Raw genomic sequence first — 27,573 nt, 5'->3', positions numbered from 1 at the left:
GAAGACTGAATTCTCAATTTATTGTACTTCTAAATAATTGATTTGCCTCCAAGGCCCCTTAATAAACTGATCACTGGATGTGCCACAACTGGACATAACAGCACTGTGAACGGTCTGGAGGCTAAGGACAACTTGCATGTCATTACTCTCCCGAGATGAATCACACCATTCAAATGAAGTTGCCGAATGTTTTGTTGGTAATGGGGCCAGGGTTTGACATTTACAAATGCATTTCTGATGTCTGTTTTGTACGAGATGTCTCCCCCGCGACCTCCGAATCACTTAAACCTTGTAAAATAAAAAGCATAGGAAAGAGATATTTAAGTGTTTCCAGGCCTATCACTTGACAATGTTCACAAACTGTGTGCTCTTTAAAGGTTCTCAGGAGAAAATTACCCAGCTCTACATTTATTTTTCTGTACAAAATATTGCCATGTTGCTTGTGCCAATCACAACACACTAAGACTGGGTAAGGGCTGGATGGAAAGTGCAATGTGATTTTGGATCACATTGATTCTACTTTCAGTTTGTTCCTTTCATCCACTAACTTTTTACAAACATTCTACTCGCTGAATTTTAAATGTGCATGTTTACCCAATTAAGTCACAAATATATGCAGGTTTACCTAATAAGGGAACAGAAGCAGTACTGTGTGATTTATCCTACTGATCATAGCCAAGTATTTAGCCCAAAAAGCCGCTGCTAAAATGATCTCTCTAGATGGCATATCAAAATATTATCCTTTTACATTCATTTTTCTATCAGCTTCTAGTTTTCAATGCATCAGATTAACACCTGCAAGACCTCATCCAAATCAACTGTTCTCTACTGTTGGATTTCTTTGTCTGCTGTACTTCAGTGGCAACACATGCCCTAAGGCCATCTGTCCATTTTTCTCCCAATGCCTTATGAATCTTTGAAGACACATTGAGTGCCCTTTCGGAGCTGTTCCAAAACCTAAACGAACACCTTCAATTGAGTTCTATCTCAGCTTTAGCATTGTGGACTTTAAAGCTCTACGTGCTTTCAAACCATTGCAAGTAGCAGGTACAGGTACAATAATCTAAAAAGAATTGGCTAATCAGTACAAAAATGCAATATACCTCTGCAAATCCTCAGAAATTTCTTAAGTTTTCTTGGTGTCTTCCCCAATGGCACAAAATGATGTTGCCTCCTATGTTTCTAATGCGGAATATGAGCACACACCTGTGACGAATGGCATGGGGGGAGAAGATGACTCATAAAAGGCTTCTAGGTAATGTGAAAAGATGTATTTGCTTAAACTGATACATACAGAAAATGTGTTGCAAGAAGTTTTTAAAAACTAAACAGTTCTGAGGAGTTTAACGCATTCACAATCACTGATAGACGCACTGTGCTTCACCTACTAACTGCCTCCCAAAGACCAGATCTCAATATTCCTTGCTTTAGCCAAACAGTGTCTTACAGAAAAGGACTCTGTTGAAATAGAGACTTTTACAGAACAGTTTCTTTGATGTTTAGACAAACTCAGAGAGCAGTTTCTTTCTGGGCTGGACCCTGACATAAGGAATGCACAGTACCATGTAATTTTGAAGGGATGGAATTCAGTAAAACAATTTATTTCACAACAAGGCTATCTCTCACTCCTTCTTGAAGGCTATTCCCATGCTATATTTCAGTTGTCAACTCTTCTGTCTGCTCAAAGGAAAAATAAGACAGGATTTGGTCAATAATAGGGTATGTGCTCTTTTTTAAAAATCACAGGCTATTTTAACAGAACTGCAGAAATGACAAGCAGAACAAAGTAATATCCCTTCTCTGGGCAAAGAATGGAAAGTTCTAGCCTGAAAGGTGGACATTGCTGAGAACGGTGGTCAAGTGAGAACAGGAGGCTCAGGATGGGAAATACCACACAGCTTTCTACCATCACACAAACCTGTCACTAGCTCTGATGACACTGGGGCTGGAGAACGTGAACAAGAGCTGCAGAGGTGCCCCTACGGATTGACGGTCACAGGGCAGTTCCCCTGTTGCATGTCTTGTTCCCATCACATACCACAAGTAGCCAGGTTAATGTGGGGTGCTCCCATTTGGAAACTAATGTCCTAGTCCACCTGTGCACACATGATACAGCAGTGAATCTCCATCTGTTTTAGACTCTACCTGCCCCACATCTGCAGCCAAAAAGCAGCTGTATGAGGGGAGGCTGTTCAGAGGTATTAGTAAGATTCTCGGCATTGTCTCCTTCTCTCCAGCCCACGCATCCATGGTTTGTTAAGACAAGAGCACTGGCCGCCAGTTCTCTGTGGAATTAGTCTGCTCTAAAAAAGCCTCTGTGAGCACTAGGCAGTAAAATAATACATTTAATTGAAATTTGCAGTACATTTTACATACTTTTTTCAGAACTCAAAATACAACGAAGATCCTGCCACGGGCATTATTGGAGAACACCAAGAAAACCCGAGTCAATACAATCCTCAGTTTTCTATAGGATCTCCAACCTTGAAGAGCCAGATCTTCAAGGCCTTGGATCTTGCTAAGGCTCATCAAATAAGCAAGCAGATTTTCACAAAGAAAGCCAAAGAGCAGAGGGGTGGAAAGTTGAGTGGGAGCAGCAGGATAATGAGAATCCTTGACTATCTGATCTTTCAGCTAGAAAAATTTCATTTAAATTGCTTGAAATCCCCGTGCTCTAGGAGAATGGCTAAAAGTTCCTGAAAAAAAAAAGAGAGAAGAGGGACATATTTTTGCTGGTTAGGAATATGTATTTTACTATAACGTAACTATATTTTACATACTATTCAAATACCATGGGAAAATATCACATTAGATATGAATTCTATCATATAGTCTTGCAATATTGTTAATTTAAAATATTTTACTATGCAATAATATATTATACTAGACAACTGTCAGTCATTATGAACAAAATTAAATGATAGCCTGTGTTAAAAAAAATTTTATGAGGGGCTTTGTAACACTCAAAAGTATAATGGGAAAGTTTCAACAGGGAATGCAAAGAGGGTAGAGGCATCTAGTAGACTTTCAGAACCAAACTTTCTTGAATTTGACAGAGATTTATTCGAAGCTTTATTTAGAAGTTGTAATTTTCGGGATAAAGACTGCACCTTCCTTAAGTTCCAAACACCCCTTGGGCTGGAGGGAAAGATACTACTGTGGGGTCTCTCCATCTTTCTGCTGTTATGTTTGGCTTACATTTAGCATACAAGTTATTAGCTCAGACAGTTTTTAAAAGATGTGCAAGAGGTGAAATAAATATGCTTTGTTCTTAACTAAAAATGCGAAAGACTGTAAAACATTTAGAGCTCTAAAAACGTTAAAAGCTGGAGCAAAAATAAATCCATTCATGTCATGTAACATAAAAATGATCTCAAACCTGATGTATAAGTTTAAGTATTTGTCAGGATGCCAAGTACAGTAGAAGGACACATAGAGTGAACTACACGTAATAATTTGACAGATACATACCTGGAGGAAAAGTGGGGTCACGTGCGCGTCTCGCCCATACCTCTCAAGCTTGAACTCTCCAGTCAAGGAAAGAAAAGCAATCAAAATCCTCTTTGTTGCTTTTTATTAGGAATGTGAGTAATGGAAAAAGAAGAAATCCCAGGTGACTCCCACTGGAAGATACGGAAACTATCTGGATAAAGCACAGGTGACTGTACATCAGTGGGACCCACCACCTCACTGCAGTGAAACGGAGCAGCGAGGGGCTGCACGTCCGCCACCATCTAACAACCTTTCTCATAGTCCGGGTCTAGCAATCGGCAGTGCTGGTCACCGGAGATACCTGTGGGGCTGCCCCAGTGGTTAAGGGGGAGCAGGCATTAGCCCTCCTCTCCTCTGCCCTCCAAAACCACTCACAAGTTATCTGCCTTGAAGTCATTTTTACAGCATTGGCTGTATAGCTCCCAGCATAAAGGATCTCATCAGACACCCATGCACTCCTCTATCCCTATACCAAGATGAATTGCTGCGGCTTTTTCATTAAAAAATTCCACATAACAAGAAATGGTGATGTAGCCTAGTGCATCAGGAGCCAGGCTGGCACGCAACTTTCCCTTACCTTGCTCAAAAGAATTTCCTGTGTGTACCTGGACTTGGTACGTGGCCCATCCTTCCTGAAACACCAGGTGTTATAAGATCCGTGAGATTCACCTCACCCAGCTCCCATCCTTCTCCAAGCTCAAACAAAGAGCCGGTGTTCACCGAAGCACATCATTTCATAGTTCACAGCAAGCATGGAAGCTGGTTTTCAGCCACTCCACACAAATGGGGCAGTTCCAGGCAGAGCTTTTTTAGGGATTTTTTTTTTTTTTGAGTGTGAAGTACACGTTCTTTTGCACAACAAAGCAAACTGCTGTTTCGCCTGCCTTTTTTTTTTTCCCCGCTGCAAAATCACAAGGGTTTGCTTAGAGGCAAACCTATCAATTGCCACACATTGGCTGGACTGGATTTTGAATCACAGCAAACCTCTGATGAACCGGGATTGAATTTCGAGTTTGCAACAAAACCTTTGAGTTTCCAGTGGTTTCAGATTCTGTTGCAATCATTATACGAAATCTCCAATTACAAGCTGCCATGCAAAAAAAACCCAAACAAACCAACCCAGAAAACAAAAAAAAAAACAATTTAAAAAAAAAAAAGGTTCAAAAATTCGCAGGAAATTTATTTTAAGAGAAATTCCAGCACCGGTGCCTCGATTTGTTATTTCAAATGCTTTTTAGGGTCCCAAGCTCTGGAAGCATACGGACCTCGATTGCTTCCAGAGAGGGGGAACGGGGCCTGTATTGCCTGGCCTAACCGAGCAGGGATCTGGCCCGGAGGTCCTGCCCCACAGCCGGTGTCAGCGCCGCGTAGCCGTTATTTATCACCTGTGGTTATTTATCACCTGTGGAAACGGCCGCATGAACGGCAACACTGCTCGTTACAATCTCAGTTCCGATCGGTGTGATTTCACTGGCATTATGAGCCAGACAAGTGTTGCCAAAGAGAGGGGAGCAAAGAAAAAAAAACCCAACAAAACAACAACAAAAAAACCCCAAACCCTGGCTCGAAGATAACGCGCCGATAACGCGACGCTCGCCGCCAGACCCGCAAGGCGTTCCGAAAAGCGGGGACAGCCACCGAAATCACACCCGGGGCGGCCGGACCTTCCCCCTGCAAACAGCACCCGGGACCCACCGCCCCCCGGCCGCGCTCCCCGCCTCCCCCACCCCAGCTCGGCCGGTGCCTTCTCCCCTTGGCCCCTCTTCGCCTCCCTCCTTCCCCTTCTCCTCCTCCGAGGGCGGCAGCTTGCCCCCTGGGCGGAGGGGATTGCGAGTAGCAGGTGGTCTCGCAGAGACCATGCTGTGCCGAGCCGAGCCGAGCCGAGCTGTGCCGAGCCGAAGGAGCGGAGCTGAGGCGGTGCTGCCCCCCGCGCCTGCAGCAGGAGGCGCTGCCGGGCGCCGCTCCGCCCGCGCCGGGCTGCGGGCCGGAGTCCCACGTTCCCCCCTTGCCAAGTGCCGGGGAGCGGGGGTTGGACGTGCGCACTCGGCTCCTCCCTCCCTCCCCGCTCGCCTAGCAGCAAAGTAACTCCGGAGTACGAAGGGAGCTGCTGCCGCTGCGCTCGTCGCGCCGCAGACGGCTGCCCCAGCGGGCGGCCCCGGGGCCAGCTAGCGCCCCTCGGCGCGGGGCGGGGTGGAGGGTGGGGGGGGTCTCCTGGCGAGGCGCCGGGGCGGGCGAGGCGAGCGCCGCCCGCCGCCGCCGCGGGCCGGGGCAGCCCCGGCCTCTTTTCGGAAACTTCTCCGCGAGTCGGCATGGGCAGGGGGGCCGGCGCCGCCACCTCGCTGCCGCCGCTGCTGGCGGCGCTGGCCCTGATGGCCGGCTGCTCGCCCGCCCTGCTCGGGGCGGCCCGGGCCCAGCTCTCCGCAGGTGAGTCCTCGCTCGGCGCCCAGGTGAGGGTGGGCGGCGCGGCGGGGTCACCGCCGGGGATGGGGAGGGAGGGCCGCGGGTGGGACCGCGCCGGGACCTGGCTCCCGCTCCCGAGGAGCGGCGGTGGGGCTGCACCTCCCCAACGCCCCCCGCCGCGGTCCGGCGGGGAGGGTGACCCACGCGTGTCCGCAGCCTACCGGCGCGGGGCTCGGGCGCCGCACAAACTCTCCTTTCTCCCATCCCTCCTCCTCCTCCTTCTCCCGCCGGCCAGCCTCCCAGGTGGCGTCGGTGCCGGCGGCGGGGCCGGTGCTGCTGCCGCCCCTTCCCCCGCGCAAACTTTTCCCGGCGTTTCCCTGCCCGGCGCAGGGGGTGCAGTCCCCGGGCTGCCCCCGGCCGCTTCCCCACCCGAGCGGGGTGCGGCGCCGAGCTCCCCTCGCCCCGGGGCGGGGAGGAGCGGCCCAGGCTGCCGGGGGCTACCGGGATCCAATCCACCCCTTCAAAAAAAAAAAAAAAAAGAAAAAAAAGGGGGAGGGGGGGAAGAGTGGTGGGCGAGAGAAAGGGGAGGGAAGACAGCATGTGGGGCCGGCGTCTGTTTTGTTTGAAAGCCGCAAATTTCTCGCCCCTTGCTTACCTCCCCCCCCCGCCCCCCCCCCCCCCGCCGCCGGCGCCGCATGCCACGGGGTTTTGCAGAGTGAAAGCGGCGGGGCCGGGCGGTGGGAGCTGCGGCCGGTGAGTTGGCCCCGGGGGAGCCTTGGGGCAGAGCCCGCGGCGGGGGGTCCGGGTCTGGGGCAGGGGCAGGGTTAGGCGGTCGCTGCCGGAGGGGAGGGCGGGGGCAGGGGCAGGGGCAAGCCCCTCCTGCGCTGTGCCGGGGGATGCGGGGCGGTGGGGGCTCCTGTGCCGGACCCTGACCCCCGCTCCCCTGCTCCGTTGTAGTTTACGGAGCGTTTGCTCAGGGTGAGGCTGTAGCGTGAACGTGTGCTTCTTAGTGTTTGCCCTGTGAAGTATTACGCGGAGGACGAGCTGAAGTAGACTTCAGTTGCTTTTTGGTTTTGTTTTTTTTTTTTTTTAAATAGTACTTACAGTTGCACCGAGTGCATCAGTTGGACAAGCATTTGAAGCCTTTACCAGAGGATACTGGTTTCAAAACTGCCGTTAGTAAAAGTATCTGCACTCATGAGACTTGGAAGCATGGTTTTCCTAAGGACTGATGTGCACTTAGGAGGCTTTTTTTTTTTTTTTTTTTCCTGTCTTCTCTGGTCCTCCTATAAATTAATATTCAATTGAGACATTTGAGATGTGTCATCAATTAAGAAATGTGCTGAAGCAGTAAGAGAAATGGTCCTGGTCTGAACAGATTACATCCCTCCGATGTGGCTGACTTTGGTGTGTATGATTTAACATCTGCGTATTGGAATTGTAAAATCATGTGAGCGCCTACAAGCCTTTTTACCAGGGGAAGGGAAGGGTACCACATATGCAGCTGGTATGCTGTAGGAATAGCTAAAATAAAATATGCCCAAGTGTAATATCTTTTCATTCAAAACCATGCTGAAATCAGACCAGTGGTTTTTGCTTTACTGTAACTTGTCAAAGGTAACTCTTATGTAAAGATTTTTTAATCAGCTTGTTCTCTGGCATGAGAAGAGTAGGACGTTCTGATAACTTATATGGTCCGTGGTATTTCATGTTGAAAATGTGGCACGCAGCCCTTTTTGGAACTGCAAGTACAGGAAGCCAAGTTGGTACCGTGGGGTATGTGTTAGGTAAGCGGAGAAGAATGTTCAAGATCCTTCTGACCAGAGTAGGTGAAGCTTGACAAGGAGTTGAACAATTGTATCTAGGAAACATTAGGGTTTTTTTTTGTTTGGTTTGTTTTTTTAATAGAATGTCAGCAGCTAGAGACTTTAGTTTCTATTGCCAGGCATCAAAAAATACTGATGTGTTGCACCAGTCAGAGGTTTATTAATTGCAGACTTACTCAGACTTTCTGGACAAGGAGATCTGTTAGTAGCTGGTGCTTTCACTGTGCTCTGTTGAAGGTACGGTGCTCTGACTCTTATTAATACGTTCAGGATCCACATGTAGAACTATGCCCTACTGAACATTTACTTCTAGTTAATCTTGGTTTGAAGGCTCTGAATTTAACTACTATCACAAACTTTGGGTTTGTTCCTTATTTTAAACCAGTTCCTGAAGTGTGTTTATGTGTCTGTTGATGAGACGTCTTCATCCTGGAGTCAGTGGGTGCAGGACATGAAGGCTGGTGTTTGCCTCTTCCAGCCAGGGCCTCTCTGTAGCCTACAATATGAGATGTTTCTGTATTTGGTGCACACAGGAGCATCTGCTTTCTTCATAGTCATCCCTGCTTAACAGGAGTACTGTTTTTCAAGCACCTTCCTTTGTTTGTCCTCCTCCCTCCTCACCTTAATAAAACTTGCCTGTGCTTTTCTATATTGAACTAACACATCTTCAGCTTCCTTTATATTAGTATTCTTATTGTCTGAATTGTAAGTATTTAAAACTGTTAATTTTTCTTTGCCATTAATGAAGCTAGTAACTCAGTCTGGACCTTTCATAAATCTCTCTCTCATTGTAATTTGATTTTTATTTCCTTTTTATGATGCTTTGTACTATTCCTGAATGTGAACCTCGGCCAGATCCAGAATTCTTCATAAAGACTTTGATATGTTTATTAAGAGTCTAGTCAAATTACAGAGTATGAATTTCATGAGAGTTGGCCTTCTTCGGAAGCACGTGTGCGACGGTTGTTATCTGTTCTTCCTCATAACATATTCCATGAAAGCAAATGAGGAGGCAAGAGGAGGAGCAGCAGCAGCAAGTTATGAAAAGGAACAAGATACATCTTGTAATTTGTTGCTGTCTTAAAAATTGTGCTTGTATATCATCTCCACCCCCTTCGCTCACAGTTGAAACACTGTATATTTTGCTTTTCCCTGCGGATTTCAAATGGAGAGGAAAAAAAAAAAAACCAAACCAAGCAGCTTCTCTCTGCCGCCCTCCGCCATAATCCACAGTGTAATGTTTTCTGGTCTCTGTAGATTGTTTCTTTACACCGCTGCTTTCCATGACCCTTCAACTTGGGTGCGTGCCTGTCAGAATCTAGGCCAAAATGTTTTGGCAGCGCGTTCTCTGTTGAAGTCTAGCTATTCCTTATATAGCACCTCCTTTCATCTGCAACCCCTACAGTTCGATAAAGAACAAGTTCAGCTTGTTTTCACAACTCAGTCACTTTAAACTTAGATTTTATTTTTTAATATTATTTTTAGCAATTTGCATGTTTTCAAATTTTGGAAAAAAAAAGAAAAGGAAATATTTCAATTTTTTATTTTTTTTTTAAGAACACTGCTGGCTTGTCAACTAGCTGATGGAAATAGACATTGCAATGGCTCTGATGATGTCTGTGCAAGTGTGTGGTTTTTTAATACTAAATGAAAGATACGAGCTTAAAAATTCTAGAAACAAGTGTGGTATTTCAGACTGTAGGAATAGTTAAGCATAAAAAGGAGTGCATGTTTTACAAGTTCAAGTCCTTTATTTGAGTAGTTATTCCTCAGACTTTCTCATGCAGGCAAGAATAAATATTTCTGGATTAACCTTTTGTGTTTTCCCCCTAATAAAATAGTTGCAGTCTGACTTTGGGAGAGAATCTAACTCAGAAATTTGGATATTATAAAGTAAAACATACTGTTTTATAAGTATTTTGTAATTAGATAGATTTACAGAGAAATATCTGAGAACTGTAATAAGCATATCTACATTTTTAAAATTTGTAATCAAGTAGTTGAAGCAATTAAGGGCTCTTTGAAAATATTTTAAAATAATACTTTTAAGTAATTAAATTCAAATTAGCACTTTGCTGTCAGAACAGCAAAAGTTGCTTCAGTCATGTTTTACACTCAAATGTGCTACAATTTGCATGTGACATACAAGAGACAGTTGTGCAGGTAGGTGTGTATGTATAAGAGACTTCTCAGTAGCTTTTTTTTTTTCCCCCATCAAGCTGTTAAAATGTATTGACAAATTATGTGTAAGATGAGTGGAACTAAAATTGAAGTTACTTTCTCACTTTCACCCCCACCTTCCCAAATGTTTTCCTTTATTTTATACATTCAGCTCCTTCCATGGCACTGTTGGCTCAGAGATCACTTGTCTGCATGTATTTTCAGATGCAATATCACAACTGTAAGAGGTATATAAATTTTAAAAGTGGGACTTCACTGAATCAGATGGGATTGAAAGCACCCAGAACACAGTGACCCCAGAAGTCTTGTTTAGTCCCTTTTATCTGAGAAATCTTGATCAGTTTGGTAGCGATGTAAGCAGTGCATCTTAAACCAGGCAGATGTCTTGCCCTTATATAAGATCTGCTTAAGACAATTAAAAATAAACTTTTTTTTTTTTTTTTTAAAAAAAAGGAAGGAGGGTTAAGAAATCTGCACAGGATCAGTTCAGTATCTGGACCTGATCAGGTCTGGATACTGGCTCAGTATCCGGTCGCTGACGGTGGGCACTCAGGAGAGAGGGATTTTGGCAAGGTGAGTGACTTCCTCCAAGTACTGTCTGTGCACAGAGACAATGTGTTGGTATTGAATGTTGTAAGTGGATTCTTGTCACCATGATTATGCCTAGAAATATTGTCAGTCTATACTGCTTTTAGTGTTTGCCTCACTTTGTGACAAGGAATCTGTATGTTTTATGGAAAAAGTTACAGTCCTTTTCTTTTTTTTTTTTTTTTTTTTTTTTTTTAAATTGGTAGTTGTGTTTAATATCTCCCAGCTCTTGTATTAAGAGATGGTTGATAATTTCTCCCAATTTACCTTCTTTGTGCCATGGAGGATTGTTCCACCCTCTCTCAACTATTCATTTTCTAGTCAGAGGAGTCCAGTTGTAGCCACTTGCTAGGAAGGTATCATTGTGTATCTTCTTTTCATCCTCTATCAGCCTTCTCGTTCTTTTCTGTTCTACATTGCTCAGAGTATCCAAGAGACGGCTGCCTGATGGATTTACTTAGTGCTTAATAATTGTTTCTGTTCTGTTCCCTATCCATAGTGTGATAGTTCCTGGCATTTGCTTTGCTTTTTTGACAATTTGTCCCACTCCTGCTTGTGAGCTGACACTTCTATGAAACAATGGATTTCATTACCAAGGAGCTGAGATCTTGTGGTAAAATGATGGTCTGTGGGGTGGCTGTGGCAGCAGACAGCAGGACTCTTGGAAAGGGGAGAGTCCTTAACCAACCCTTTTGGCAAGGGGAGAGCTTTTAAGCAAGGCTCTTGAAGGACCTGTGACCTCGTGTTGGAGGTCTGGGAGAGCTGACCTGCTTAATGCTTACCATTGTGGTTTGTCTCCTCTTTCTGAAAAGCTGGTAATACAAGTGAGTTAAAAAGAGTTTATCCTCTTACATGTAAAGATTGACAGTATCTGGATTAACATGCAGAGATCTGCAACACTGCTGTATGGTTGCTTCTTGCTCTGGAGTCTTTATGGTGTCTTTGCATGACCTCTTTAGCTGGAAGACCTTTAGGTCATCTTACCTCTCAGGAGCTGGATACGTCACTAAGTATCAGCTTTGCTTTACATTAGCATCTGTTTTGGTGAAATCCCTACTCTTCCTTTTGCAACAGAGATCCTGTCGAATGTGTAATAGGAAGCTTCCAAAACTATTACTTTAGTCCCAATAACTGAGTCAGTCAGGACACGCCTGGTGTTTTCATGTGTTGATGGGATCTCATCTGTCGTAGTTTATTATTGTCATGGTAAGATGCCGTTGTAGTGCTGCTCCCAGAAGTGTGCGCTCAGATTTGGAGCTTCAGTTACAACCTGTCGATGCCGTTAAGCTAATTTATGTTACTGCTGCTGCAGAGGGAGGCCTTTCCATCACTTGAATGGCTCTTAGGTGTTTGCCTGTGCTAGATCTGGCCACCCTGTGGCCTGTGGGTGAGTTGGTTTAGCTTTATGTAAACCTTCTTGGAGGGAAGATGGGGTTTGGGATTAGTCTCCTTTTGATCGTTGAGTTTAGCTGACTTGCAGGTGCGTGGCCGCATACATTTGATGTATGGGAGGATGAGGGCTAATGGTGTGATGGCTCGCTTTGACAGCAAGTCGTAATGGCAGCACAGGTCATGTAAGATGAACCTGTGCTGTTTGGAGTCATGCTGGCTCCGCTCTCCGCTTGCTGTGCAGCACTTCGTTCACCCGAGGAAGCGCGAAGAGGAGGCAGGAGGGCGTGGAGAGGGGTGGGAAGAGAGGCCCAGTGCTCCCTCGGGTGCTGGAGGGGTTCGGCTGGGTGAAGGTGGCTGAGGCTGCCTTCTGGCTGACTGCATGCAAACCGATGACGTGGTGCCGGCGTCTCCTTCCCTGCCATGCATCTCTGAGTAAACAGGGCTTAAATACGTTGTTTTATTATAACAGATAGCTAGGGCATTAATTATATAAATATACAGGCAAGAAGTGGCCTATTAATGGCACTTAGAGAGCAGGTGTGATGGCAAGCAATAGAGAGGGCTTGGAGGAGGTGACACCTAGATATCAGGCTAGAATTAAAGGGTGTTGTGACACCGAATTTGGGGTGCAGCAGGAACCAGTTTAAAGCAGAGTTCTGCAGTTTCACCTCTTTCCGCGTGTGCCCTTCCCCATCCCCTGGGGTGTTTAAATAGGATTGCCCATGAGACCGGTGGATGTGGGTAGAAGGGGGAAAAACAGTTGTGGTTTCTGAAGGCTGGAGTGAGCCAGCTGAGGAGTGGGTAAAATGGCATTGGTGAGAATTTTGTAGCATCTGGTTGAGCGTAAGGTCCTGCTGCACCTAATTTTGTAGGTCAGAAAGGCCTTTTCCTCGTGCTGCTTCCTGGTTAGGCCTTGACCAAGTTGTCATTCAACTGCGTAGTTTAAAACTATGCAAACGTTGCCTATAGCGCATGCTTACCGTGTAGTTTAAAGTCACCTACAGTCTACTCTTACCAGAAAGCTATATAGTTCAAAGTCATGTTTGCATTTTCTAGACGTTTTATAAATATTAGAAGGTAACAGAAACATGCTGAAATCTTTTCCCAAACAAGAAGTTACTAGTATTTGTGTCAACTCAATGCTATGTTTAAACAAAGAAACAAACAAGCAAAAAAAGCCACATGCTGCTCTAACCACCAAAACACTGAATATGACCAAAAAATACCTGTTTGTTGTAGGGGCTTTTTGTAAGTACATGAGCACATACCCTCAGACTTGAAAAGCTGATGTTGGTGGAATGTGAAACTATTTTAAATCTGTTTTTTCCTTCTGAGTGTTGAGCTGCTCAATAACCATCAAAATTGTGGAACTAAGCTTAAAATTGTCCGTTATAAAGAATACTTATTTACACATTTAAGAGCTCCTTTTAGTTGACTTAATATCCAATACATTTTTTTTCTGTAAATAAGCTGCATTTGTCCATTGAAAGGTAAAAGTTAAGTATTGATCAGTGAATTTGAAACAACAGTTTTTAGGTTTGCTTTTTTTTTTTTTTAACTGGAATTTAATTTCCATAAAAAAAGTTGGAGTTTTTACTAACAAATCTCTACATGTATTTCAGCTAGGAACCATTTATTTGTTGTTCTAACCAAATCTGTTTTGTAACTGCTGTCATGGCCAAATCTTTGCCTTGACAGCCTCTGCACTGTTTTATTTTAAACAGTCTAAAAATATTCAACAGGATCCAATATATTGCCTAGTATGAAAACAATGAACTAACGGCACAGTGCTGCTATTTGTTTTATTTGAAGGGCTGCAGACAAAAAGTTGTGTGAAGCTGTTAATCAAGATAATAGCTGCTGCTGATCAAGTGGTTGTAGAATTGAGGCTGCTCAATTGAGCCTCCACAGGGGTCTCCCCTTAGAGCATGGGATGGATGGTCAGGAATTTGAGTCAATGTATTTATTGAAACATCTGTAGTACATAACTGTATTCTGGGGTAAGAACATAGCAAGACTTGTTGTAGGGTAATGATATGACATATAAATGATGCATATAGAGGAGGGAGAAGTGCTGGTTGCTGCCAAAAGTAAGGAGGGCCTGCTAAAAATCACAGCAAATGTTACAGCAGTGGGGTAACCTTGTACTGATAACTTTGCATCACTTTCTCAAGCAGAATAAGTCATAATTGTAAACTTATTTTCCTGCAGGTTTAAAACTTGGGACCGCATTAGGGTTTTTTGCTGGCATAGATATATTTGCTAATAGGTTTGTGTGTTTCTGCTCTCCTTCCCAGAATACTCAATGGTCGGTGTGGAAACAAACAGAAAAACCTTTGAGTGTGGATGAGGTATAAAAGAGATTCTTTGGTTTAATAGTCTAGAGAGAAAAAAAAAATCAGTATTTTCTGTAAGAATGAATTAACTGCAACATGTAAAAAACTTGTTTTAAGCTAGAAGGTGCTGTGCATGGGCTTGTCAGGCATTTGTTCTTTTTAAGAAGATCATATGTATATGGAATTGGCTGATATTTACAGTAAGGCACCAAGTATATGCCTCAGTAAAAGATTTGAGAGACTGAATTTCTTGAGGATTGGTGCTGTGAAAAGATTAAATTCTTTGCTCAGTACTATGGGTAATATGAGGGTATTTTTGTGAGCCAATATGTGAAAGATTGGACCCTTCAGTTTGCCAGAAAGTCATTTACTTGTGCTACCATTTACTAAAAACATGTGATTGTATTTATTAATTGAGTAGCAAAAGAAGCCATTTCTCAACTGCCATGTCATGAACTTAATTCTCCTGACTTATGAGTATGTTGTGTACTTTAAAACCAAGTTCTGCTGCAATTAAATTATGGTATGTTCATTCTAATTATTGCACACGAGTTACTCAATTTATTCTGAAGTGGAGTTGTATGCTTTCTTTTGTGTGTAAACACTTGTTTTGTAACAGTAAAAATGACTGATGACTATTAACTAGAAGAGAAAAATGTTACAAAGAACAATCATGACTGTAGTTCAAATGAATTCAAAACAGCTCAGAAGGAAAATTTTGACTGGATAGCTAACTTTTTGAACTGCTATAGGTTTTTTTTTTGTTGTTGTTGTTGTTATTTCCAGATATAGGTCATGTTTATTTGTGAATCACATACTGTGATTTAGGGTACCTGTTGCTTTTTAAATGCTTTAAGGATTTAAGTAAGAAGAAAAAAATGTACTGAAGCTCTGAAATTTTAGACTGCTTTTGTCTTCTCCACTACAGTGAAAAATTAAAATTATAAGACCTGGTGGAGACTTGTCCCATAACTATTAATCAGAAAAAATGCTGTGATGTGATATCTTATCACTTCGTTGTACCTGTATCATCTCTGTGTTGTATTAGGCTGGAGTAAGATCAAAAGTATCCTAGTATTATCTTGTTTGCCTGGTCTTTGTAAATGGGAAAGCACCTACTGGCCATGAAAGCACTGAAGAAATGTGGCTGACTTCATAGAGCAGAGAAAAGTCAGCGCTGACTGCACTTTACTTAAAGTGCTTTAAAGGGACAATTTGTTAAAACCTACTAGTGTGAAGTACTGAAGGCAGTTTCATATTTTGTTCAACTTCTGATTCCTTTGAAGAAATGCTTTTGTATATTTGTAGAGGACATTTCTTCAAGTATCTCTCAAATTAGTGTGCTGAAATCTGAGAATTGTATATGTTTTAAGTAAACTACACCAAAAGGTTGGTGTATTAACTTTTCAGTGCTTTTCATCATATCTTTTTACAGAGGAGATAATGGTGTTGGTTTAAAAATAATATTAAATAAAAAACCCCAAACCAAACTCAGAACCACTGAACCATCCCATAATCCCTTCCCTCATCTATGAAAAAAGTAGGTTGTCATTTTGCCACTGTTCTTTTTATCCTTCTCTGCCGCCCCTCTCTTTTTTTAATCTCCTTGGCTCTCCTTGGATTTTGTTGAAAGAGTTTTATGGCAATGTTACAGGGTTTCATGCTGTAATTGAAGGGAGGCAAGGTATAGAAGATACCTTACTCAGAAGTGGTTAATGAGTATAAATATAATTAGATTTTCAGGCAAGTTTTATATGCTCCTTCGCTTAACTACTTAGCTGTATCTGTCTTTGTTCACGTGACAGCATTGTTTGGTGCATTCAATGTTCAGTTTTTCAGGCTAGAAAACTTCTAGTGAAAGAGGCGTTTCACAACAGACATGTAATAAAATGGTCTTTCCATTATTCAATTCAGAAAAGCAAAAAAAATACTCTGCTTGCAGTTACTTTTTACTCGTAATCCATCCTGACCCAACTTGTGCAAACGCTAGAAACTGCAAACTAGTTCCACAGGCTTGCCAGCTCTTCAGCATATGAATGCTTTGTGTGTGTGGTCTTGTTTAGTGCAAAAGGTCTGTTTATATTAAGTTTCTTGCATTTGTAAATCTCTGCAGATTGGCTTTCCTTTTACTTGCTACCTTTTGTTTCAGTTAGCATGACAAACTATTAACAACCCCCACCCCCAATAAAACCTTTAATTTCCTTGCTACATACATACATAAAGCTATAATGTACGTACATATGTAAGTATAAAAGAAGGAGAGACTATTTCCAGGTGAGAGCAAAACTTTTAGTGTGTAATGGTTTGGATTTCTGAATTCGTTGAAACAAAGCTTGGTAATGAAAGGGAATATTATTTCCGTGGTAAACACAGACTAAATAGATGGGTGTAATGTCACAGAATGTAGAGGTGATCTTTTTTTTTTTTTTTTTTTTTTCTTCCCCCCCCTTCCCCTCCTCTCCTGGCTGAGGTGTCTGAAACCTGTCAGTGAAATGACCCTTTCTTAATATTAACTTTTGATATTTTGAAAACAATTCTATTAGTAGTTACTGAGTTTGGATATTGTTAATAGCCAAACTATTTAGCTTATATGTTTTCTTTGATAAAAGTTAGTTCAATGCTTTGATTCATTTTGCATAAGTAAGTAGCTGTTGCATTCTTATGTAGTGTGTTATTCTCAGTACTTTTTTTTTTTTTTTCTCTTTTTTTTTCCTTTCCTTTGAAATCCCTGTATACTGATTTGGTTAAATACTACAGAGTAGGTTAACAGCTCCTTCTGAGTCATGTTTAAGGCATGAAGTGCTTCCAGGTCTGCAGTCCTTTCAGGGATGTGCGAGTTCCTTGCTGGTTTGTGTATCCTGTTTCTGCACAGCAGCAGTTCAGTACCAGGCTCAGTTTATAGATTGTGTAAACATGTTGAAGTAGAAATACTAAACAGCTTTTTTTGGGGGTGGTGGTTTTTTCCCTCTGGCTCACTTATCTGTATTTCTTTGAGTTTATACTGCAAATGTGCAATTCTTCTGGTGATTTATTTGTGTTTCTGTCCACTGTTGAACAAGGAGTTGTGTGAAGTGACCAGCATTTGGGAAGAGCAAGATTATGCTTTCATTTAGAGACTGCACAGATGTTCTTTATGAGCATTCAGAAGAGGGGAGACTGTATGTTTCTTTCAATTTGACAGAAACCATGTATTTGAAAATCATTGGTCTGAGCTTTGTGGGCTACATAACAAGGCTGTGAACCTGAAAGAGTAGCATTTGTGATTAATAATGACATTTGCAGACCCTAGGAATACTGAAATAATCTGTTGGATGGCTTTGCATAGTGATACTATCCAGATGCTAACTATAAACATCTCTCTCCGTTTGCTTAAACGTGGAAATGGGAGGGAAAAGTATTAGATAGTTTGTATTTCAGGGAAAGAATTTTGGCCATCTGTCTCTTAAAACACCTCTTCTTCACTTGTCATCTGAAAGCAACCTTAGGTAATTTATAGGTCAGTCTTAATCTATGCTGTTAAAGTTAAGAGAATTAGGAAAAAAAAAAAAACACAACAGTTTAATGGAAGTGAATGCATGATTAAAAACCAAACAAAAAAAAACAAAAACCCTGCAGTTGGGTGTGAAGCATTTGCATCGTGAGCCTAAACCTAAAAAAACATTAGGCAAGCAGGAACAGAAGCAAATGTCAAAGAAACTGCTCAAATTTAATAAGCTGATGTATTAGACACTCCCTAGAGGACAAAGGAACAAGTGAATGAAGTGGTAAATGTTTAATCTCCCAAATAACAACTTGATTCACTTTTGGAGGTGCACTGCAGTACTGATTAGATTATTTAGTGAGGAAAAGCAGCTGCTCTTGGGTTTGTTGGAGGAAAAAATTATGGCCTGGGATCACAACTTTGTAATAAAAACCCCTTTAAACCATAAAGATCCCAAATATTTCGGTGTTCTTCCGTTCTTGTTATACGTCTCTTGAGTCCTGAGATGGTGTCAGCCTTGCAGCTACGCAAGTGAACTAAAAGGTTTGAAGGAGAAAGTGTTATGTTAAAAAGTGGCAGAAGAGTCTGCAAATCTGTTGTGAAGTTGATGATTTTCTTCAGCAGTGTGCCATCAATGAGGAGGATGGCTTTATCTCCATAGGATGCAAAATGTAGGCTGAGAATCAAAAGAAGTTCAGCCCGTGCTTGTTGCTCCCCTTCACCTTTTGGTACTTTAGGAATAACTCATGTTTTATCATCATCTTGTTACACTGACTATTGCAGGTGTATGGGCAGAAATAAGTAAAATTCCAAACCGCTCCACTTGTGCTGTATGTTGACTCTATCACCAGATTAAACAGGACAGAAAGATAAACCAGCGTGCTTGCCTGTGGGATGAATACCTCCTTGCTTAAGACTTCACTTCGCAGGCTTCCAGCCGCAAGTCAGGGGGTTTTGGTACCTTTCCTGATAGTTCTCCAGTTTCTTCCTTGCTTCTGCTCAGCCTTTGTTTTATTCATGTGGGGGTTTTTAAACTCCCGGGTCAGGCTATCTTTATCTTCCAGTTTACTATATTAAAAAGGCTTCGTCAAGTAGGAATCCAGGTAAAACTGGTTTCTGTTTACTTCCTAATCCTTTTCTGAGAAATTCTGCATCCGAAGTGACTGTGTCTTGCTTGTCACAGTACCCTTCCTGCCCTTCCTTTACTTTCTCTTTTATCTGCTTGTTTACTGTATCCGAACTATAGTAATCAAGCATCTGATTAAATTTACATTTCTTTGTGTAAGAATTAAGAAAGAGAAGGCAGTAGGTGGCCTCAGTATTTAAGCAAATTAGGGCCTTCTGTAAAAGATTGCTGTGGCTATGTTTAGGCCTAGAGAAGTCGCTGTTTCTTTCCTTACACTTTTGAAGTTCAGAACCCAATTTGAAAAAAGAAAAGGGGAAGGAAAAAAAAAAAAAAGAGACCAGACTTCAGAATTCTTCTCATCTTGGGGGAAGGGGAAAAAGTAGAGAAAGTGTAACAACATTGAGAACATTCGAGTTGCACATAGTGAAAATTTCTGTCTAAATAAGTTATAATTAAGAGGATCTGCCTTTAGCAGTATATGAGATAAACTACTAATGATTGTATCTTCTATGTAGATGCTCAGTAATTGATGTATAGCTCATAAATGGACCCAGTGGCTGTTTGAGGAATGTGTTTATACATGGTAAAATACATAAATACTTCTAGGTTCCTTGGAGTATTTTTGGTTTCTTTCATACCTGATTGATCAATTTACCTAAGACTTAGAGTAGTTTGTTCTCAGACACAGTTTATACAGATTCTGACATGATGAAATGTTATAATAGCAGGAGAAGCAGTGCGTGGGAAAATAAGATATTTTTAATGGGGGACTGTAATCAGTGTTTGAAAACTGGTTAATGGATTGTGGAAGATAGTAGCCTAGCAAACAGATAGTCATAAGGACCACGTATGAAAATGCAAACACATGATAACGTTAAATGAAGTCAAAGCTTTGATAAACGTTCTGAAGTGTAACTCAGTTTGCTTTCCCAAAAGTTTTGAATGGAAGAAGTGGAAAATCCACTCACCTGGACAAGTAAGAAGGCTTCCTTTTTTTAATTTAAGCTTTTAACTTGAATGGCTCTGAGTAGAAACACTTCCAAAAATTTTTTTCCAAAGGCAAAATAAGGTTATGTTTGGGTAGGCTTGTCTGCACACTTGGCTACACTGCCTTTTTGCTCTTGAACTTTTATGAGCTGCTATGGCAAGAAGTTAGAAGGATCTTGGCAATTTTATCTGTGACACTATTAACTGTCAGGGCAATTTTGTTTTGCCATGTCTTAGGAAGACTGTGGCTGTATCTACCTTGACAAGCAATTTGATGCAATTTGCTGGCCACTAAACAGAAGTGTTGAGAAAAGTGAGGATCTTGGAACCATTGCATGTGGTGTAGCCAGGCAGGGTTACCCCAAAGTAGATGGTCTCTTTCTGTAGGCCAAATATCTCTGCTGTGTTGCGTTCCTAGAGATCTCATAGTACGTAGTCTACTAACTCTGAACCAAGTTTCCCTGTGAAGTGTTGGAGTGTGCCAGATGTGGAGCTTCTGGTTTGCTCTTCTCTGAACGTGATGGTGTGTGTAGTTCATGTGTGTGAGAGCAGTGGTGAAACACAAACTAAGGTCTGATAAATGGAGGCAATCAGAGCCTCCTAACACAAGTACAGCTTATAAAAAAAAAAAAAGGTAGGCATTAGAAAGGCTCCCTGCAAGAGAGTATATAAAAATCAGTGGGGCAAAAAATTTGAGAGAAACGTGCCCTGAAAGAGTGGTGATGTTTTTGAAATAAAGTGTCTTGCCCTTTTTACGAACATGCATCTCTGTTTTTGATTTAACCATTACGCTAGTTGGTTTTTCAAGTGGTGAGCAACTGGCAGATGAAGATTATGATTATATGTTAATATGATGATAGGGAAAGTGATTATAATTTCAAGACTGAGAAGCAAACCTTGCAGGGAAAATATCCTGGTTCTGGCGAGGACAGAGTTAATTTTCACCGGAGCTGGGGCTGGTGGCATCTGTGGCTGGGGGACACAGCTGGGATAGGGTACTGATAGCTGGGGTAAGTTTACCCAAATTGGCCCAAGGGGTCTTCCACATCCTGTAACATCACATCAGTGTCTACAGCAGGGGCTGTGCTGAGGGGAACCTCTTGCTGCTGGGGCAGGAGTTGGGCATTAGGATCCACTGTGAGCTGCTGGACCGTAAATTAGATGCTTAGGTATTTCCTGTTATTGTTTGTTACTTTATTTTCCATCTCTGTTTTCTTTTCCTGTATTGTCATCTTAAACTGTTTTTTTTTTTTTTTTAATCTCAACCCTGGAGTTTTGCCTTCTTTTCTGTCCTGATTCTCCTCCCCATCCCACTGTGGGGGGTGGTGAGGGGGGACCGAGTGACTGTGTGGTATTTTAGCTGCTGAGTGGGGCTAAACCAGGACAGAAAATCAAAAGCTTGTTTAGATAGTGAAATTAAATACCATATTTGTACAATGCTTTATATTCAGTGGGAAGACCCAAGATATGGTCTGAAAGTGTTTGAGGCCAGATATCATACAGGCTAAAGCTCTCTGGTTCTGTTTTCCTCCTCTGAGATTCTTTTATCCTTTATGAGACTAATATTTGAGAGACCTGAAATACTCTCACCTCATGATGTTCCTGTGAGGTCTGTTTGCACTACACCCCTCATTTTGCAGGAGGACTGCATAACCAGAAACTTGACTGTCAATTGGAAAGTCTACAATAAGGCATTATACTTTAATTTTTTTATGTTCTAGCTTACATCCTAGTTTGTTACGCAGGTGTGGGGTTGTCCTATCCTGAAACAGGCAAGTGAAATTTTATATGAAACAAGGCTGCACAAAATTAAACCCTACTGAGAAAACTACTCCTTAATAAAGCAAGCGTTACCAGTATGTTTGCAAGTAGTGTTGATGTTAATAACACCTATTAACAAGAACACCGTTAACACCTCCACCTAGCAGTAGTGCCAATAACACCTACAATGATTTTGAGGGAAATGGTTGGTGAAAGGGACCAAATCAGTAGTTTTCCTGTGAAAATCTCTGAAAAAGAGGCAGAGGAGGAAGAGAAGAGACTTGTTGAGAAGAGCAAAGTGGAATATATTAAACTTGAAAGAGGAATATAAATCACGGGAAATTAGAATTAATATAAGAATTGACCAGAATTGGGGGGAGCTGTGCACTGAGGCCAGCCGGGATGTCTGCCCCTGTAGAGATTAATATCTCACTGTGTGTGAAGACTCTGATCTGGAAATGAGATTAAAACAAGAATTGACCAGAACCCAGAGATGAACCATTGCACCTTCACAGCGGTGTCCACCCCCATGGAGATTAATATCACACAGAATAACAAAAATCTGATTTGGAAAGAAGATAAACATGCGTTCTCCATACCAAGGGGATGATCTTATAGCACTTGCATAGTAAATAGCCTTGACTTTCTTTCAGAGACGAGTGCTCTGTTGTCTAATAGATTCTTCCAAGGCCATTTGAACATTTTACTTCAGCAGACTTAGCAGCAAAACTACTCTTGATGTTGTATTTATGTTGCAAAGGAAATCATGGCAAGTTCACTCTTCTCATTTAATCCTCTTCCTTACACAGTGTAAGTAATAAGCAGATCAGGTTTCTGCTTAAGCAATGGAGGATCGATGCTGTTATTGACATATCAAACAGTTCTTTCTACCTCTGTCATTTCAACAGCTCCTGAAAGCGTAGCATTTCAGAAGTTAGATCGTCCTTGGGGAGGAGGGAGTGCAAACTTTCCATAGTCTATGTTTATCTGTTTGAAAACTGTGTAATATGTTTTTGTATTTAGTAATTCAATGTTAAAACGCGGCTTTTTTTTTTTTTAGAAAAAAAGTAGGTGTGTGCTTACACTTAGTTTTCCTTAAACTTTATTTTAATTTATTAGGACGAATGTGTTCTTCTTGACACTTTTCCTTAAATGCCTGCAGAAATTGACTTTGAGCCAGCTCTTATTCAAAATACTAGTGTTATGGTTCATATTATGGATGAATCAGGGTAGAAACACAGATCAGTTGAAAGATACTTTTAAAAATTCCAAACTAAAGATTAGTTGCCTCTTTAAGTTCTCCTAGTGCATGTTTTCACTGAAGAAGTCAGAGAATTATTAGTGTATCAAATTAGTGATCTCAAAGTACAATTCCAGATGAGATTTATTTGGTTGCACGCTGGAGAAATCTGAAGATGGGGAAAAAAAATCAAATCCTCCCCTACCCCTGCCAGTTTTTAACTGCAGATCTTTCAGGTGTATAGCTTTGCTTTTGCTAGAAGTTATGTGGTTGTCAGCTCTCAAAGGTGTGCATTTTACTAGGCACTCAGAAGAAGAGCATAACTGTGATTCCTGTTTCAGTAACAATTCCTACTCTACCACTCATTGCTGTCTTTTAATTTTCAATGCCAGTTTTTTAATGGAGGATGACCAGTGCCCCTAACTGTTTCTGATAGGGACTGTCTGTTGCTGAATTGGCATGATTTACAAAGTGAGTTGTGGCATCTCTTTATTCTACTACAGTAGTCATGACGCATGGTATGTTACTGCAAGCCGGAATAGTTTGGGGTTAATAATTTAATTTTGAATGGAGTCATGAAGGGCATCTGGGCAGAGAGCATTGGTGCCTGGGCCAGTTTCAGCAGGAGGAATACCTGTGCCTGGGTGCAGGCTGGATGTGGCTGAGTGGTAGCCTGGACAAAAAGGGGTCTTGGATTAATATCTGACTGACTATAAGCCAGTTTTGCTTGGTTTTTTTTTTTGGTTTGGTGGGGTATGTGGGCTGTGTTGGTTGGTGGTTTTTTTTTTTTTTTTTTTTTTTTTGTGTTGAACAAAGCAAATGGTATACTGGGCTGCACTGGGAGGAGCATAGCCAGGAGACTGGGGGAAGCTGTTGTCCCGTGCTACTCAGTGTTGCTGAGGTGTGTCTGGAGTATTTTGTTGGGTGTTAGGGCTCTTGCCCTCTCCCAGGTCAAGGGAGGAGTCAAGTTACCCAGTGGGGAAACTGGCATGTGTTGAGAAGTTGATGAGGTTGAGAAGCCGAGATGGTTGGGGCCTGGATGGTGTGACCTACGAGAGGCACCTGAAGGGAGCTGGACTTGTTTGGTCTCCGGATGAAGAGTAAGGGGATAATCTTGACAGGAACTTGCAAGAACTTGAAGGGCAATTATGAAGATGACAGAGCTGATCTCTTTTTGGTAGCAGAAAAAATACAGCAAGGGGTAGTAGTCATAAATTGCAGCTTGGGAGCCTCAGAGTGGGTGCTATGAAATATTGCTCATCTGGTGGAGCAGACCAGACTGCCCTGGGGAATCCCTGTCCATGGAGGCTTCCAAGTCTCAGCTAGACAAAGCCATGGCTGACATTATAGTGTTGGTGATAGTTCTGCTTTGAAGGGGGTATTTGCCCTAGACGGCCTCTAGAGGTGCCTTACAAGCAGCAGTTCTTTGATTCTAGTAGAACTGTAGCCTGCAATTTCATGGGGTGTGGAAACAGGTCGATGCAGGTTGGAAACACTCCAGCCTGGCAGAGTGGCTGGTTGGTCTCTGCTCCAGAGAGACTTTTTCATAACCTTTGCTCCTTCTGTGAACAGCCAGACTGGATTTTTTTTTTTTTTTAAGTGATGCATTCCCAGCTAGACCAGTATCAAAGAACTTTCAAAATTATTTGTTGCAGATGAGAAATGAGTTTGCAGAAATACCTACACTTTTTTCCTTTTTGTTTTCTTTTTCTTTTTGTGTTGTGTTTTTTTTTTTTCTTTTCCTAATGCTATGGGTTGGGCAAGATGCCAAGAATTGGACAAGGTCCTGCACATGGGTCATGACAATCCCAGGCGCAAATACAGGCCTGGTGGAGAATGGATTGAGAACAGCGCTGAGAAGGACTTGGGGGTACTGGTGGATGAGAAGCTCAACCTGAGCCATCAATGTGCACTCACAGCCCAGAAAGCCAACCGCATCCTGGGCTGCATCAAAAGTGCAGACAGCAAGTTGAGGCAGGTGATTCTTCCCCTCCACTCTGCTCTCATGAGACCACATCTGGGGTACTGCGTCTTGCTCTGGAGCCCCCAAGATTAGAAGGACATGGACCTGTTGGAGCGAGTCCAGAGGAGGGCCACAAAGATGATCAGAGGGCTGGAGCACCTCTCCTATGAGGACAGGCTGAGAGAGTTTGGGCTGTTCAGGCTGGAGAAGAGAAGGGTCCAGTGAGACCTTATAGAGGTCTTCCAGTACCTCGAGGGAGCTTACAGGAAAGACGGGGAGAAACTCTTCAGTAGGGCCTGTTGCAATAGGATGAGGGGTGATGGTTTTAAACTAAAAGAGGGTAGGTAGAGTTAGATTGGATAGAAGGAAGAATTTTTTTTTACAATGAGGATGATGAAACAGTGGCACAGGTTGCCTAGAGAGGTGGTTGATGCCCCATCTCTGGAAACATTCAAGGCCAGATTGGATGTGGCTCTGAGCAACCTGATCTAGTGGAAGATGTCCCTGCTCCTTGCAGGGAATTGGACTAGATGACCTTCAAAGGTCCCTTCCAACCTTCACCATTCTGTGATGCTATGATAAGATTCATGGTTCTTAATGCAGACTCATTCACAAACATGTTACCCTGAAGGTCAGGCATGAGGACAGCTAGGGTTTGGAGTTGAACTGCTTGCTTCTGTTCTTCAGTACGCATGTTGAGATTAAACTCCTCATGCCTCTTTAACCATTGGCCTTTTAAGAAGGTGAGAAGCTGCCTTTCCAACAGGGAAGACACATGAAGTTTTCTGCCAAGTACAGTAGTGTCTGTAGATACATTGTTCCATGTTGTCAAACCTTTTTTCAAAGTATCGGTGAAGGTGACTTGTCTTTGTATAAGGTCACATTCAAATTAAAAATGAATTTGAAACAGTTTAGTTAAATCATGTTAAACTTCTGTGTGGGTTGCTTTCATTCAGTATTAAAATGATATTAAAATTCAGTTTAGTATAATTCACCTTAGGAATGGATTAGGGTAAATTGGATTAAAGTAAACGAATTCTGGAAAAAGAGGCTACACATGTTTTGCAAAGTGAAATAAATGACTTCAGGGTTAATTCAGACTAATTTTCATTGCTCTGATATGTCATCCTAGGGTGCCTATACCTTGTTTTAATCTTGACAAAGGAGTGCTTATGATCCAGCCGTTCCATGCTCTGCTGTACATAAACCTCAAATCACTTTTAAAAATGTTGAGCCACTGTTCTGTCCTTCTCTGTTGGGAAGCTTCTGAAGGCCCTGTTGAGCCTCCTTCCTCGGTATATCAGGGAGGTACATTTTTAATGTTCTCCAACTTGGTTACTTCAGAAGAATAATTAACTCAGTTGATATATTTTGATTGTTGATATTGAGCTGTGTAGACTGGGTAGCTTTCAGGACAAGGCTGCTTTTCAGGATATCAGTAAGGAAATGTGTATGAAGGGGTGGATTTCCCCAGCAAAACAGCAGTCACTTAACTGAAGGTATGGTATGAAGATAGATCAGCAGAAATGCGTTATGTGTTTGTGCAGTGCTCTAATTGAGACTTGGTTGGCTTTAGCCTCAGAAATAATTCAGATAGCTAATGTTCCCGAGGTATCTGGTGATCTGTTTTGGGGCAGTTTGAGGAGTTATTATTCTCGACTGTCTGCTCCAGTAACCCCCATCAAAGCTTGAAACCAAAACACAGATCATGGAGAGCGAAGTGTGTCTGTTCCTTTGTGGCCGCAGTTGACAGCCTGGCTTCTACTGAGGTGTAGGTGGTGGTTACAGATGATGTGCTGGACTGTGGCCTCCCCAGCTCCCATTTGCAGTTTCTGTGGGCCTTTGCTCAGCGAAGGGGGGAATTAACTCCTTCAGCCGCTTTAACCAAATCCAGTGGGAGTTGGAGCAGCGAGCGCGCTGTGTCGGCAGATTCTGAAAGGGATTAGTTTAAGTCTCCTTGAAGCTATGTACTCTGAAGTTATTATAGGCAACCTTCTCGTGGTTAAAAATCAAGAAACAAGCTGTTGCTTACCAAGGAAAACGTACCCCCTCTCCCAAACCCTCAAAACCAAACAACCCACAGAATAGCACCCTTGTGTGTGATGCATTTGATATGATGTCTACTACTATTTGGGAAGCAAGCTTTATTCATGTTGCCGGAACTTTTTGAGCTAATATATTCAGAGTGCTTGGTATTTGGGACAAATAGTTTACTGGTTTGTATTGGCTTTAATTTATGATAAATTGAATGACTTTTTTTTTTGTCAAGTTAGAATTTGAAACAGAAGCAGTTTCTGTTCCAGAAATATAGGGTTTGTCTTTTTTTTTTTTTTTTTTATTTTTTTAGCAGAAGCATTCAACTTCAACTTTAACTGTTCCGTGATCCTAAAGTCCTATCCTTGTACCAAACCTATGAGCTGTTCCTGCAGCAACCAAAGCTTCAGTCTTTGTTTTGTACAAGATCAGTACCAAATTTTGTAGTGGATAGACAACTTAGTGTAGATTCAGTGTGAAGTTTTAGTATCTGAGTAAGCAATTTTGACTGGTTATTGTATTGCTTGGTGCTTAACTAGAAGATTAAAAGAGTAGATTAAGAGTTCTGTTTTGCTTAGCTGGCACAGAATTCTTCAGTAGTTTCTACAGACAAGATGCCTTCTGTTATGGGACACTCACTACATGAAAAGATTCCTTATAGTGTCATTAAGACTGCAATTTAATATCGTATTTACCATATTTGAAGGAATAGTCCCTCCTTTAAGATACATTCAGTTCAGGGTTACATAACACTAATCTTTGAGAC

General features: G+C 42.1%; 1 protein-coding gene and 1 long non-coding RNA gene across 14 annotated transcripts in view; one reads left to right on the top strand and one right to left on the bottom strand.

Annotated features, from left to right (window-relative positions):
• Positions 1 to 1,256: 1,256 nt before the first annotated feature.
• On the bottom strand, positions 1,257 to 4,597 carry LOC147601256 (uncharacterized). The gene is made up of 3 exons (XR_015258235.1): positions 4,070 to 4,597; positions 3,472 to 3,569; positions 1,257 to 2,696 (listed from the first exon to the last, which is right to left on the bottom strand). It is a non-coding gene; the product is annotated as an uncharacterized LOC147601256 (long non-coding RNA).
• Positions 4,598 to 5,724: 1,127 nt separating this feature from the next.
• Positions 5,725 to 27,573, top strand: part of PTPRK (protein tyrosine phosphatase receptor type K) — a 416,154-nt gene continuing 394,305 nt past the window's right edge. For 12 of the 13 annotated variants that reach the window (XM_086743669.1, XM_086743658.1, XM_086743668.1 and 9 more), the window contains exon 1: positions 5,725 to 5,916. In XM_086743669.1, the coding sequence (XP_086599795.1) occupies positions 5,802 to 5,916 (115 nt within the window). In that variant the 5' untranslated portion in view covers positions 5,725 to 5,801. Of the gene's footprint in view, positions 5,917 to 6,596; positions 6,646 to 27,573 lie in introns of those variants that run through there. The other variant, XM_086743670.1, reaches the window with a different exon arrangement.

Source organism: Chlamydotis macqueenii, chromosome 3 (assembly GCF_036417535.1).
Source record: "Chlamydotis macqueenii isolate bChlMac1 chromosome 3, bChlMac1.mat, whole genome shotgun sequence".
Lineage (NCBI taxonomy): Eukaryota > Metazoa > Chordata > Aves > Otidiformes > Otididae > Chlamydotis > Chlamydotis macqueenii.
Note: the sequence above shows the minus strand (reverse complement) of the source record. Positions and strands in the feature narration are given on the sequence as shown.